The sequence below is a fragment of the Hydra viridissima genome, unplaced genomic scaffold (assembly GCF_058129835.1).
Source record: "Hydra viridissima isolate aposymbiotic clone 2 unplaced genomic scaffold, HvirCarnegie_v1 scaffold_8, whole genome shotgun sequence".
NCBI classification, from domain to species: domain Eukaryota; kingdom Metazoa; phylum Cnidaria; class Hydrozoa; order Anthoathecata; family Hydridae; genus Hydra; species Hydra viridissima.
Genome location: NW_028324307.1, coordinates 13,800,097 through 13,816,221, shown reverse-complemented (window position 1 = coordinate 13,816,221; position 16,125 = coordinate 13,800,097). Strand labels below are relative to the sequence as shown.

The 16,125-nt window shown below is 30.6% G+C and overlaps 2 protein-coding genes across 2 annotated transcripts; one reads left to right on the top strand and one right to left on the bottom strand.

Annotated features, from left to right (window-relative positions):
• Window positions 1–518: 518 nt before the first annotated feature.
• LOC145186232 (uncharacterized) lies at window positions 519–4,394 on the top strand. The gene is made up of 3 exons (XM_090094656.1): window positions 519–766; window positions 1,620–2,882; window positions 2,968–4,394. Exons 1-3 carry the CDS (start codon window positions 718–720, stop codon window positions 4,278–4,280), a joined length of 2,625 nt encoding a protein of 874 aa, XP_089950782.1. The 5' UTR covers window positions 519–717; the 3' UTR covers window positions 4,281–4,394.
• Window positions 4,395–10,363: 5,969 nt separating this feature from the next.
• LOC149885229 (uncharacterized) lies at window positions 10,364–13,588 on the bottom strand. The gene has a single exon (XM_090096639.1). The coding sequence runs from the start codon at window positions 12,966–12,968 to the stop codon at window positions 10,401–10,403; it is 2,568 nt and encodes an 855-aa protein (XP_089952765.1). The 5' UTR covers window positions 12,969–13,588; the 3' UTR covers window positions 10,364–10,400.
• Window positions 13,589–16,125: the final 2,537 nt, after the last annotated feature.

The following is a 16,125-nucleotide window of genomic DNA, read 5'->3' as shown; positions in this document are numbered from 1 at the left end:
ATATTTAATTCCGTTAAATCCTTTCTGCACTAACATAATTATTTCAATGGTTGTTTGCATTCTGTAAATTTATTGATAGAAAGTAAAAAAATATTGACAATTTATGAATAATATAACTATATATATATATATATATATATATATATATATATATATATATATATATATATATATATATATATATATATATATATATATATATATTGTTATATTATTCATAAATTGTCAATATTTTTTTACTTTCCATCAATAAATTTACAGAATGCAAACAACCATTGAAATAATTATATTCGAAAAGTTAGGCGCGAATCTTAAAACTAAATTTTTGCCTTTTACTGATATAAAGAATAGTGTTCCTGGTCTGTTATTGTGAAACCAAAGTTAAAATTAAAAAAAATTATGTAATGTTTTTATCATTCATTTAGTTATCATCGACTTCAACATTCATCTTGTCTTCAAAAGCGACATAAATCGTTAACATTGTTCATTCATAAAACGAAAAATTAATTGAACGAAAATGTCATATTATCGAGATATATTCAAACTGATGAACGTAACACGTCATAAACATCATTAAACCAGTTGATACGCTTTTCTTAAATTTTTTTACACAAGAACGTTGTTCAAAAATTAAGTTTGTATTCAGATTCTTTGCCGAATATTCATAAATATTTTCTTCACCCGCTATCATCTTATTGTTTGTTTCGTATTTTTTTCATGGCGAATGAACTGGTTTTCGTGTTTTTGTATGTCATCACTTATCAAGGTGAAAATATTTTTATGATTTTTTCCCTTCACAACGTTGCGCTCTAAAGCTTTCTTTTTTAAAGTATATGCGTATGAAAATGACAAAAAAACTCTTAATGCTTTATCTTTAATATTTATTTATCTATTTATTTATCTAAGTAGTTTTATTCTTCGTCATTATAATAAAAATGCAATTAATCTTACAATAATAAATCAAAAAAACGATAGCAATTTAATTAAATGCAGGTAAAAAAATACTTCTCAAAAAGATAAAAATCATTTTTGCTCGATGGGCAGCGGGCAAAATTATAAGTTTAGAAGAAAATCACTTACAATTTATTAAAAATGAAATGTAAGATTAAGTTACAAAACTTAAGATCTTTTGAAATGTGTTTGCATAGATTTTTTTTTTATTTTTAGCCTCTACATACCTTTTATACATAAAACACATAAAACATTTATTATATGTAAATAGGTTATTTGAAAAAAGCGAAAAAAAAAAACTCGTCCCTCACCCCAATAAAATAGTGTTTCAAAAATACAAACTTTTTAAAAAAGTTGTTAAAAAATTTTCACTTAAAAACTTTCACACTTGAAATGAAAATCTCAGATGAATAATTATTCTGAGTAAATGATTTAAAAGATTGTTGTAGCTTTTTTTTTTTTTTTTATCAAAGTCTTATTACATTTATGATAAGCAATCTTTCAAAAAAGATCTTTCAAAAAAAATCTTTCAAAAAAAAAATGCAAAAGAAAAAAATGCAAAAGAAAAAGAAACATTTCTACACTCGATATTTAACACTCGCAACAGATTCTTACAAAAACAAAAATGGATTTTGAACTATATTACTTTATTTATCTTATACATTTAGGTAATTTTGCTTCGATTCCGTTTCCTTTACAAGCATATTGGAACATGTCGAACTTTACGCATTTCATTGACACAGCCCCCTTCCTTTGTCAGGTAAGTAGCTGGAAAAAGTGCTGCAGCTGTAATGATAACTGTTTTGTGTCTAAGACATGCTGTATCGACATGCTTTGGAACCAAACTGATCCATTACCTTTGAATAAATACCTTGAAACGATCGTTCAAGTGTCTAAGTCGATAAAAGACACTGTTTGTGAGCAGGTGTTACCTGTTGATTCAAGCTCTCAGCATATTAGTGAGACGTTGTTGATGGTACATTCCTGCCTGGAAAATACTCAAGTTGAAGACAAAGAACAGTGCATAAACAACAGCAACCATTTAATGGAAAACATCCCGGTGTTTGGATCCGATAACATGCTTTATAGAAATGATGCATGCGCAAGATGCAACTCAGTAGAATACAAAGCAGTGAATCTAACAATCCGCTGTCAAGAATCATTTTTAGCACCCACGTTTGATGAGATTGAAATTAATACAACTGAGGAATCCACGACAACAGATAAATCAAAAACAACAAAAACAACGAGGAAAGGAATTTTAGACGAGTTTAAAAAATGTAAGATAGAAATCGAGCAAAATAACATTAAAGACAAATACATGTCAAAATGTAAGTTGAAACAGTCTTTAAACGATCACAAGAGTATGTGCAGTAAAGATAGCCCTTATTACGATTTATGCAACGCATATTCTGGAAGATTTTTAAGCTATGAAAACTACGATTGTTACAGATGTCAGAACTTTAATTCTCAAGACTTGTATGAAAACAGTTTTCAATGTCGAGGACCTCCCGACCCAATGATACCTTATTATAGTTGGGATGTAACAATCGCTATCATCGATAAAACGAAAGTAATGAAGGAACAATCCGGGGTTTTATCTCAGCTTCATTCGACAGAAAATCTTTGTGATGCAAACAAATACTTCGACTTGTTCACTGGTAAATGTGAAAAAGTTACTTTCATAAACGCGTTTAAAGCATCAGGATTAAAATGGCAGTCAAAGAATCAAGAGGCAAACTTTGATAGTTGCTTGCTTAACCAGTCACCTGCTTTATTTTTATTCGTTAATAGAAGCACCAATGTCAGTGCTATAGAAAATCTCTTTTCAGTAATAACAAACTTCTCTTCTACGTTTTCAACAAGTTTAACTACTAAAAACGAAACGATTTTAAGATTAAACGGCGTTCTATCAGCAGATGTCTTGCAACGTTCTATCAGCAGATGTCTTGCAATATATTCGAAACCACAGTGCAAGCGTCCTCCTTTACGCATCGTCGATGATCATTTCATCAGTGAGAAACCAGCAAGTTACAGAAATGTACAGCTTCGATGTAACAAGAAGCTACACAGGAGAAAAGCTATGCGCTGATTCAGAAACCATCGACCTGTCTGATGGAAACTTCTCTGCTACATGTGACTTTATTATGGATAATAAAACCATAGATATCAGCAACATTGTTCTCTGGATCAACGTTTCGTCATCAGGAAACGAAAGAAAGCTAATTAGTTACTGCAATCATTTTCATTTACAATCGAATTGCACTCAGCAACAAATAACGAGTTACACGATAGACGATAACCAAACCCTTTACTATAATTATCAAAACAAGCGTTTGTTGTTTCGAGCAAACGAATACGTTCCGCTTGTAAAAGGCGTTGGTATATGTCAAAACAGTGTTGAAACGCAGTCATGGGAAACCAACCTTGCGAAAGCTGCATACTTAGTTTCAATAGTTGGAACATCAGCCAGCATTCCATGTTACATACTTATCGTAATAGTTTACGTTTACTTCCATGAACTAAGAACTTGGTCGAGTTTAATTTCAACAACGTTGTGTATTACTCTGTTGCTTGCTGATACCACTTTCCTAATTGCAACACAAGTTAATGGAATGAAGAAATGGTGCAGGGTTGTTTCCGTACTCTTACATATGTTTCTATTGGTAGCTTACCATTGCGTTTTATATTTAGCGTTTGACTTGGCTCTAACGTTTGGTGGTGTCAACAAATGTTTTTCAAAACGTAAGCGGTTAATGCAGTATCTATTTGTGGTTTACGTGATACCGTCATTGTTTGTGATAGTAAATGTGACATTGGATCGCACAGGCGGGGCTTACATTGGCTACGGCGATAATGGAGTTTGTTGGATTGGTGGCTTTTATGCCAGAGTTTTTTCTTATATCGCTCCGATTGCTTTTATATTTTTGTTAGCCACGTGTTGCTTGTTTTTTACGATTTTCAAAATCAAAAGGTCGGAAATAGCGAGCAAGAAAATGCTCGGAGAAGGAAGAACATCTAATGTTAATGTAGCAGCGGTCGCTTTAAAGCTGACTTTAATACTTGGTTTAACTGAGTTACTTGGCTTCGTTCAAATAGTTAAATCTACGTTATCAGAGGAAGAAGATATTTTCAACTCTGTGTTTGGATTTCTATTCACGTGTTGTAGGTCTTTAAAAGGAATCATGCTGTTTGCTGTGTATATTTGCACGAACAAAGTCAAGAAACTTTATTATAAAACTATGACCAACTTGAATCAAAAGTGGAAGAATAATTCTTCGTCTAAAGATGATGGACATTCTTTAACAACTTTTACCTTTTCATCTTAAGGATTGTGAATTTTTATCTTGCAGTATTTCATCTTGGGAAAATTTTTTAAAATAACCTTTATAATTTTTTTCTTCGCCACAGGTAAAAGTAAAAAGCGAAATTGATATATAAAATGTCTTTTCAATTGAAGTGGCAACAGGAAATTTCCTCTCCTCCCCCTCTCCTCCCACCACCGCCAATCCTTGTAGCAGCAATTAGTTTTTTGAGCTCCACCATTGTAATTTGGTCCGGGCCTTGCTCATCCTATCGACGGACATGTTTGAAGGTATATTCACAGATATTTTGTCAGATGTGATAATGAATGTTATGATTGGATCATTTTGACTTGGATTACAATTAGTGGAAATGATTATAAATTAGAGACAAATTTATAATTATCTTTTCTTTATTTTTTTTTATTCTTGATGATAATTTTCTGGTATTTATTATTTTTTTTTTTACCTTTTAACAGTTACGATTATTAGAAATGCTACAAATTTATTAAAAATTTCTTTTGCTTTTTTTTTCCCCTGTTGTGGGACAGAAATTATAGGAATCTTTGGTTCGATGTTGAATTCATGAGCCACTACATAAAAAAAATGTTTTTGTGCATTTAGAAGATGAGGGTCAGAGAATTTTGGAGGTCCCGCCGAGATATGGCGTCAATAGATAAAATATAGAGGAAATAACTCACAAAATTTTATGTTTTATGTTTTAATTTGAAGCTATTAATAACGGGACAGGTAGCCATAGTAACACTGCATAATATAGTGTTCTTATTATTATGTGTTGTTGAGTTAAATATTTATAGATTTCATCCGTGAAATTTGTGAAAGACACCATGGATACTAAATAATAAAAATGTAACATGGATAACTTAAATGCAAAGCATGAGCAAATTTTGGTTTCATTTGCAGCTTTGGAAAAGATTATTAAGAAATATGGTAGAGGGAAATCTATTTGTTGCTTAGCAAACTTTTTTTTTAATGTCTTCAGAGTTTATCCAGTGATTAAAAAACGATATGTTTCCTCTGACCCTACTAAATCTAGTTTCCCCAATGCTTTAAGTTATCTCCATCCCATCAATTTATGTAATAACTTTAAAAACTATTACAATAACAAGAAAATCAAGTTTTAAAATCAGGTTCCCAAATGAACCATAATATTTTGCTCATAAACCTTAATGGCATCAACAAATGCTAATCAGGTGGAGCTATCTAATGAATAAATAATTTTTCAGGATTCTCATTTGCTGTATTGGGTTTGTCTTTAATAAAAGACAAACCCAATGCAGCGTTTGCACAACTAAGTTAAAAGCCATATAGTAGTATAATTCCTCCAGTTTAAGCGTCGAACACGGTATAATTTGTATCACCTATCACAATGCTACTAGAGGTATAATAGGATTATAATGATTAATACAAATCATTATAATTTTGTTTGAACGTTTGATCGTTGAATTAAAAGGACTTAAAATGAGAATTTGTCATAATTTTGATACCTTGGCCAACTTTTATAACAAAGAACTTTTTTCAGTACTTTTTTAAGGTGCAAGTTTTAGTTTAACTGCATTTTTTTAAGCCAACCACAGACATTCACGATATTTGTTGGAGTGAATAACTTATTTAACGTTGATGATGACGCTCGCATAACTTAAAAGCGATGCAAAAATCGAAAAGAATAATTTTTCTCAAGGTTTCTGCACCTCCTTGTAAAAGACAGTGCATCAACATGACACCAAAATTTGTGACACCAAAAGTTACCCAAATTTAATCTGCTACGAAGGTTGCGAAAATTTGAGTGATATCTTTTAGCCTTTTAGATTCGCGATCTAAAATTGTTTTCAAAGTTCGACTGCTGCAGCTTTAAGAGCAAAACTCATGAAGAATGAGCTCTTAAAAAATTCTCTTCGTAGAATTTAAAACACAACTTTTTTTTTTTTTTTCATTATTTGTTTGAATTATTTTTTTGCCATCATAAAATGATTTATTTATTTATCAAGAAAAGTGCTTTTTTTTCTATTTTATTTTCTATATATTATTTTTTATTTTATTTCTATTGTGGATAAAAAAAATATATTTTAAAAATCTTTAAATAAATTGTTATAATGTAGAAACAGTTTTTGATGTTTGTATTTGCCGAAAAAAACACGCATGTACTGATTATTTACTGTCTATCACAGGTGTCTAAATTACCCCATGAATCGGGAAATATTGACAAAAGTATAAATACACCAGCAATATTTTTTTTTCATAATTGTGGTACATTATTTATTTTCAATGGGTTTACTAAATAACAAGTGATGATGCAGATTAAAATTTTTTTGAAGATCCACAAAATGAGGATGAACAACACGAGAATTCTTCTCGTGCTTTCGAATAAAATTATTAAATTTACTTTAAAAAAATGCTTTTTTCAAACAAAATGTTACATCTGTCCTATATAATTGCCTATCTTTTTATATTAATTTAAGTTGGGGAAAACCTAATTTATAATGTTAAAGCTACATTCAACATCTCTAATCCAATTTACTGTAACGACATTTTACGAATGATATAAAAAACCATATAGGATATAAAAAAATTTACTTTCTATGATGGTTTTAATTTGCTCATCATGTTTTCATGCAATGTTATGGTACTAGATGCACCCCTACCATCCTGAGACAAGTCTGAAATGAACAAATTTACTTTAAGTGTTTTAGGTTAAAATTATATATCATATATATTAGCTCTCCTGAAATATATATATATATATATATATATATATATATATATATATATATATATATATATATATATATATATATATATATATATATATATATATATATATATATATATATATATATATATATATATTTCAGGAGAGCTAAAAAAAACTGTGCATTTCTATTTAAAAAGGTATTATGGAAAATTTATTTAACTTATTAACGTGCCTTCATAAATTCACTAATAATAATGTGTTGTTTACTCACGCCAGTTGGTCTCGATCGACCAAAATCGATTAGATTTTAGGTGAATACTATTGGTTGAAAATTTTAAACTTTAAAAACTCTTTTGAAGACGGGAATATTTCAAAACTTAATTTCGTCTTAAGATCTTTTTTACTTTATTATAGCGACTTATTCGCGTGAATATACCCGTCAATCATGTTTCGGTGTCTTTTTACACGACCTAGCTTTCTATTATTCGCGTGAGTTCGGAAATTTTTCCTAATGTATTAACTTAAAAAGTGATAAAGGTTTAAGGAAAATCATAAAATGTTTATGGCGCGATGTTGCTGTCAAAACTCTTGAAAGGTTTTTTTCCAAAACTCACAAGTATTTAGTTATTTTTTGAACCTTTGTTTATACTAAAATCCTCATGAATAATCCTTAAAAAAAAAATTTAACAAAGCTGTTCCCAAATGAATAAGATTTTCTTTCGCGCTATCAGTTTGTTCACGAGCTATCGGGATTAATTTTTAAAAAATATCAGTTGAATTTTCCATCATCAATAAACACCACTTTTCTATAAGCATTAAGAAACGAAGCAAATGTATTGTAGAAGATTTTTTTAACTCATTTTGTTACTCAACTTTTTTTAGAACTGATGTAATAGTTTATACGTTTACCTTTGTAAAACTTCACATTTCCCCAACATCGAATTTTTAATTCTCTATTAGTCAATTTTTCATCAATGAAATCGTTTTCGTTCTAAATATAGAAATTTTTTTCGTCTCTGTTTTAATTTGAGATAAAAAATAATTTGAAAAAAATGAAAAAAATTATTTTATTTTGTAAATTATTAAATTTTGATCAGTTGATTTTCAATCATTAATGATTGTTCATAGATGTAAAAATGTTGGTATAAAGTAGTGAAGATTGTTGTTCTATTTTTAGTAAAACATTAAATAAAATATTTGATTACTCACTGTAAAATAAAAAGTAGTTTTTAGGTATTTTCAATGACTCAAACCCAGGTTGCAAAAAGCTTCCAATTTAAAAGACAAACACTCAACATTATTGTGGGTGTATATCGTGGTGTAAGTCATAGGACGTAGCGCTATAGTCTTTTTGAAATACCACGATGGCAATCGTGATTGACGAAAAGGTCACCATAACCACTACACTAGTAATCGTAGCGAAGTATCAATGTTTTTCTTCCTCCTTTTTTTGTCCCCTATTTTTTGTCCCCTATTAATTAACATTAGCATAAGATATGTGTAAACAAAGATGTTGTATAATATGATTTCGTAAGTGCAGTCCAGTCTAGTTCATCAACAGTAAAATACTAAATAGTGAATGATCAAAATTTTAGCCGTAACCGAGAGAACCGAACAAAATTTTCTCCATGTTTTCTGACAAAAGTCTATTTCTTACATTTGAAGGAATGTCTCCAGCAGTTGAAAAGAACCTTTCAACTTCTGTAGGTGGTGGTGTAGAAATCTTTTGCAACTTTTGTAAACCAAACCTTGTTTTTAATGCTGTTTTCTCATGTTTTTTTCAAAATTTTAAACAGCAAAAAACTTCCTTTGCTAAAATTTGATGTTGGACTTTTAGACCTTACAGTTCGTGACTGTTCAATCGTATTTTTCATTGTTGAAGAAAATCCAGTGTGTTTCAATGTTTTCTTTCGCTGGAAAGAAGGCTGAGCAGTGTGATACCAATTGCTGATTTCAAGAACAGAATTCTTTCAAGCATGTGATAAGTTGATTTCCAGCCTGTTAGGATTTTTGAGCCTGTAAAAATGTTTATTTGAATCTCTTGTTTTTTGCTCAGAAAAAAAAAGAGTTTGAATGAGAAGCATGAGTGCAAAGTTTTCGACATTTTTCTATTAAGCTTAAAACACTCTGAAGTGAAAAAATTTTTTTTTAATCACAAGTTGAATTGAATGTTCCAGACACACAGAAGATTTGTAAATACACTCTGGTTCTTTGAAAGCTGCTTTTAAGTTTGTCGCATTGTCTCATAAGCAGAGTGTAATGTTGTCTTTTAGCTTCCACTTCTGTGCAACATTCTCAAGTTTCTGAAAAATTGTTGAAACAGTATTTTTTTCAAGAAAAAAATACCTTTCGTTTCAAGCTTAGTTTTTTCATAGATTGAGGATGCTGTGTTAGAATTTTTCACTTCCAATTGCAAAGTTAGGTGTAAAAACTGTATGGTGGCGTAAAAATCCTGGATCATTCACGATTGAACAAGGCTGTAAGTCATTTTAAAAATAGACCTATGAAACTTCAGACCTTTTTCTGAGTTTGAACCAGTTTTTGAGCTATTGTCAACTCAACCAGGATTTGCAGATTGTAACATTTCAGTCCTCTGCCGTTTTCATCTGATGACAAATAAGGGTAATCTTCTTTTTTTAATTGTAAGAAGCTAAAACTGATTTGAAATTGGCATATTTTCAGGACTGCCGGTAGCTGTGAATAAAGCTTTTTCCGTTACGAGATTTTTTGAAATAAATTGTGGTTGCCGAGTTCTTAAATGAGATGAATGTCCGCTAGTTAATTAAAGTTTTGATTGTCCAATTTATGAGATATTTTTAGATTGCAGATATTGCAAGTTGCGTATTTGGAATCATTTCTTTTTCTATCATTTCCCAGTGTAAAATTTAGCACGGAAAAAATTTTTTTTTGAAATTATGGATTATGGTCGTTCACTAAATATGAATTTACTTAAAGAATGATTTGTGAATAAAAACTTGAATCGAATTATGTAAGGTGGTTTCAATTAAAATTACAACAATTGTTTAAAAAATTGATTATGCCCCCCCCTCCCCCAAACGACTAAAACAGTAAAATAGTTAGAAAATCATAATGATTCCACATTAAATTAAAAAACAAGTTTTCTAAACTTTATAAAACTATGTAAAAATTGTTTTAGTTTTTTAGTAAATTAAATTTTATATATATTCATAAACTATAATTGTACATATTTTAAACGTGAGTTTCTTAATTTTCAACTTTGCGTAGCCTCCGAGTTGTAAAAGACAAAAAAGCTATTGCTGTTTGTGTTTGTGAAACTAAAATAGCTATTACTGTTTGTGTTGTGTAGCAGAGAGCTACACAACACAAATAGCAAACTAAACCCAAGTATAAATTAGCCTGAAAAAAAAAACAATTCTTTCAAATAATTTGATCCACGATAAAGTTGATAAACCTTAAGTAACAGCTTTCATTTCTAAGTGGAAAAAATAGTTTCGTTTTCTGAGGTTTTTTCTAAAAATGTTCATCAATTTTTTGTTGAATATGTAAACAACGAGCAGCATGATTCCTTTTGTAGATCGAAAAAATGCGAAAAAAATTGCAAATACTGAATTGAAATTTTTTTCATTCTCCGATAAAGAAGTTTTGTATATTTGAATGAAGCCAACAATTTCTGTTGTACCAAGCATCAAAGTTAGTTTGGTAGCAACTATAGCTATGTTAATGTGACACTTTCTTCCCACTCCGAATATTTTCTGGCTCGCTTTTTCCGACTTTTTGATTTTATACAACGTGAATAAAAGAATAAACGAGGCTGATACAAAAATAATCGCTACTGGTACAACGTATGAAATATATCTAGCATTAGCTCCATCAATCCAACAAAATCCGTTACCACCGTATCCAACATATACTATACCTGTGTGGTCCAAAGTAAACGTTACCATGACAATTACGATTGGGTTTGCATACACCACAGCAGCATATGCAAAAAGACTTCTTTTATGCGAAATTTTTAAGACTGATGTTCCAAATCTCTTCGCTATATCAATTGCCAAAAAAAGAACACAATGATGAACTGTCAGTAACGCCCAGTGAAGCATAACGCTAATCACCCAACACCATCTTTTGTTCCCGTCAACCTGCGTTGCAATTAAGAAAATGCTATCAGCAACGAATAAAACTGCGCAAAGCGTCGTTAAGCTTAAACTAGTTGTTGTTCGTAACTCTTTGTAGTACAAGTATGTTATTGTTATAAACAAGTAGCAAGGAATGCTTGCTGTTGTCCCAACTACGGAAATAATGTACTCAATTTTGTTAAAGATTGTTTCCTGTTTTAATGTTGGTTTTATGTTTTGACATACTCCTACACCTTGAGGTAGCGGAACATACTGGTTGGAATAGAAGTAATAACCAACATTTAAGATATTGCGGATCAGTGTTTGGTTAGTGTCCACCTGATAGTCTTTTGTAATCTTTTCGAGAGGGCATCGCGAACGCAAATGGAACTGTTTGCAATAACTTACTCTCTGTGACGTGTGAGTTTCGTTAAGTTCCATCCACAATATAATTTCATCACTTTTGATTGTTTTTTGGACTTGATAATCACAAGAGTTGGTAAACTTTCCGGCTGTTACTTCGTATGTCTCAGGCTGCGCACAAAACTGGTTTCCACGAAAGTTTCTGCTAACATCAAAGCCGTACATTTCCGTTATTTGTTGGTGGTTAACTGAGGAGATAATGATAAAAGTTGCAAGTTTGAAAATAAAGGCGCTATCTAAATTTATTGTAGTTAATGTTTTCGAAGATGCACCGACAATTTTGTACAAAGTTCCATTTTCTTGAAAAGGGTCGAGCTTGATCATGTTCTCAGAACCATTTGTTCGCTTCGCAAAAAACTTCTCTAATATACTTGCATTTGCGGCAGAATTTACAACTAAAAAAAATCCGGGTTGTTGACCGAGCAAACAAGTTTTAAAATTGCTTTCTTCAACGTTGTCGACGGTAGCCATTTCCAACTCACACTTTGAACCGGATAGTTTGTAACCTTTTGAACAGATAATCGCCTCACAAGTTCCTCCTAAAACGTCGTATCTATAACTTGCTGTACACATTCTCTCTTCAGAATCGAAATTTTGCTTTTCTTTATTTACTGAAACCTCGTTTTTTCTGATAGTTATAGACCAACTAAATATCCTATGTATACTTGGAGGAGCCTTTTGTTTACAGCCTGATAGCACTTTCTTCACATCTGTATGCAAATAGTCGCAGCTGTAGCAGTTGTAGTTTTCGTAGTTTAAAAAAATCCCAGAGTATGAATTACATGTATCATTATAAAAATTTTCAGGTTCGCACGCGATGTTTTTATAGTCAGGACAGCGAGATATGTTTGTTTCCTCTCCGATATTTATACTACAGTTATGAAACTTGTCTAGTATGCCTTTCTTAGTATTCGACGTTTCGCTGGTGTTGAATTTACAATTAATTGATAAATTCAAAGCCTCGAAATCCCAAATGGAATTGCATCTTGCACAAGCGTAATTCCGGTATACTATGTTATCCGAACCAAGAACTGGAACGTTTGTCATTAGAGATAAATTTTTGTTGTTTAAGCAAAGTTCTACATCTTGTTTGGTTGAAGTTTGAAGGCAAGAATGTACCATAAGTATCTCTACACTTTTATGTCCTGAGTTAGTTGCAACAGGTACAACTTGCTCGCAGACACCATTTTTTGATTGTTTTGAAGTTTTCACTAGCATTTCTATATGATCTTCTAAAGGTATAGGACTTGTCTGTTTCCAGTTATTATCTATGCAGGAGCTTTCGTTTAAAAAACAATCATCTCTACAGCTACAGTATTTAATTTCGGTATTTGCCCCGAGGCATAAGTATTCATTTGCGCCGATATTAGTAGTGTTTGTTAAGTTAAAGTATTCATTTAAAGGAAACCAGGGGGTGCAGCTTGCATCTTTCATCTCGCAAATTAATGCCATAATCCAAAAGATGATTTTTCTCTCGGTCATATTTTGATTAATATTTGCTTTTTGTTTTGTTTTGTTTTTTTTCTTTATTGTTTTATCTTTTTAACTTACTTTTTTTGTTTAATTATTGTTTGTTTCTTTCCTCGTTTTTTTATTTGCTTTTCTTTTTTTATTTAAACTCATGGTTCATAAAAATATTTTTCGCTTCCTAAAAAGCATTCACAAGTTTTCCACTTTTACTTATTCTTTTACGATTTCAACTTTTAAACTAATTTATATAACAAAAAGTTGGATCAGCAGGTTTTTTGTTTAAATAATTAAAAAAACTATTTTTGATATTGTGACGAGTGAAAATCAGAAAAACTACATACATTGTCATTAAGTTTTACCCGACTGCAAGATATAACATTCGATCGAAGCAAAAAAGCGAGACAGCCAAAACACCAGATGGACACACATGTACAATCACATAAAAAATAAATCACATCATTAAAGTTTAAAACTGTTTTCGCAAAAAAACGGACCAGAAATTCAATTGTAACTTCACTGATAAAATGATATTAGTTTAGTAAAGTTTGCGAAGTTTTTGTAGCCATTCTGAGACAAACACTTACCAAATGATAACCGGTTAAACCTGTTTTAGAGAACCAAGGCTCAGAGGTTAAAACAATTATACTAAACGAACTTGAGTGACTCTGATTATATATTTTTATCGGTATTAATATATTATTAAATGCATTTGTTAAAGTTTAAAAAAATTATATACATAAGATAAATAATTGAGAATATTTTTTATGTAATATGAGAAAAGAAAACCCTGTAAGTTTTATTTTTTTAAAAATATTTCGATTTAGCTGTTATTATTATTGTTACTATATACATTAATGTTTTATTGATAAGTTACACAATCCTCACATTCTATTCCTCCGCTACTTATAAACACCGCCCTCACATTACTGATGCTATTACACACAATGTCCTTACATTATTGACGCCATCACACTATTACTTCCCACACATTCTCATCACTCACAATCGCCCCACTTGAAAACTCCCGCCCTCGCAATATTTGTCATTGTTCGCATATTGTATTAATTTTCTATTCTTATTCTCTTATTACGGAGATAAAAGAATTCTGTTCTTTACATTACTCTCATGAGAATGTTTCGTTTTTTTGTGGTTTGAGGACGAAAATATTCTTCGTCTCGTTTTTATTTTTCAAAATTTGAGAGAATTTAAATAAGTTAATGAGTTGATGACAAAATTTTTCTTATTTTCTCCAATAACAATCTTGTGATTGCTTTTTGTGTTTTGAAAAATGGTTTCGTTTTTTTATTTGTGACTCGTGCATGCTACTTCAAAGTATTTCAATAATGCTTTCTTTGAAGGGGGGGGGGGTCATGCGATTAAAAGTTAAAAGCTTCAACAACTTTGTTTCCATTTTTTTTTTTTTTAACATTGCTAATGCTAAAATCGTAACTTTGAAAATTAAAAATAAAAAAGAATAAAAAAATCGAAACTAAGAAAAAAAAAAGATCCAATAACCGACAATAAAGTATACAAATGTTTCCTATTTTTTCCCCAGACATTTCAATCAAAGTTTTCAATTTTCATTTTCCAATATTGAAAAAAAATGCTTAAACTCCAAAAAAAATGTTTGCAAAAGTTGAAATACCAAGCATTTTAAATTTGAAATTATAGGAAATTGAGGTTGAGTTTTTATAACTGAAGTAAGGTAATAGCTGTAATACCGCAAACAGTGCCTTCGATCAACTTCAATCACTTGCTTGACCATTTTAAAACATATTTTCCAAGGCATTTGATCCGTTTGACTCCACAGTATGTTAATAGCAGTCTTAAATATAAAGCAGTTTTCATCATAAGTTTTCAGAACTTTAGCTGACTTTTCAAGCTGACACAAGTGTAAGGCTTAGGGCCATATGAGTAGAGTTTGAGAAATTCTATTATGTTAGAAAATGGTGACGAGATAAAACCAAAAGTTTGTAAAAAAGGAAAAAAGAAGTTTCCGTTTTTCTCGTTGCATGGTAGTTATTGATACTCAATCCCAGATTCCTAGATAATCTAAGAGACGACAACACCCTTAATAATGGCGAGTGAGCTTTATGAATCCTATAAAAATTTTTTAGATTTTTCGCTAGTGTGAGCAGAGGGCAAAAACTGGTTCTCTACTCAGAAGATTTGTTTTTAGTTTAAAATATTACGTAAGATATTAAATGCAAATTGCTTTTAAACTCAATAAGTAAAAATATCGGTATTTTAATGGAAAGAAAAAATTACGCAAAAATATATCTTATCTTTGAACCTAAGAACTTTTTATTAAAAAGTAAGAATTCTTGAAAATATAATAAAGTTATGAAAATAGCTTATTGTCTAAAAAAAAATCTTTCAAAAAAAAGCTACTCATTCAACCTCCGAATTGATGAATATTTGACGAGGATGTGTTTACGATCGTTATATTTGTTTACCAAATCCATTGCCGTCGGTTGCCGTTGATGGTTTTGAAAAACTGTTTTTGTTTTTTTTTTCTATTTTCTATTTTAATCACAGTTCTTATGAATAATTTCATTATTTCAAAATTGTTTTATTAAAGTTTTGTTATCAAAATTAAAAACTCTTTTTCTTCATTACCTTACGGAAAAGCATTTGGCCTCAAGTGGAACTTTCTTCAAACTCTTTTAAATTCTCTCAAAATTCTTTCATTGATTAAAATGAACACATTGCCTCCAACTACTTTCGGAAATTGACACATCGTTACATTGATATATTATCTTTTTATAAGCCTACAGTTATAATTTGAACTCTACGGTGCAACGGTCATCGGGGAACAAAAAGTAGTTTTGTATTACGCTTTACTAGGCACTACTGAAGGGTTACCATAGTGTTCTTTTTTTCCTATTGATATGGCGATGAGATTTGGAACATTGGTAGAAATTATCATGGTAACTTTTTTGTTTTTTTTCTTTAACCGGACAGGTATATTGATCATTTCTCACTATTTAAAGTAAGCACTGTTTTTCAGATTCCCAATTTTACTAAAACCACCTAAATAGTTTGGGTCATAGAGCTGAATTGAATTTGTTTATAGCTTTAAGTCCTGCAGACAGGTACCAGCAAGTTGTCCTGTCCCCTTGTAACTAAAAAGTTGGAGTTTTTTAAAAAAAGTTTTCCTTCATAACTT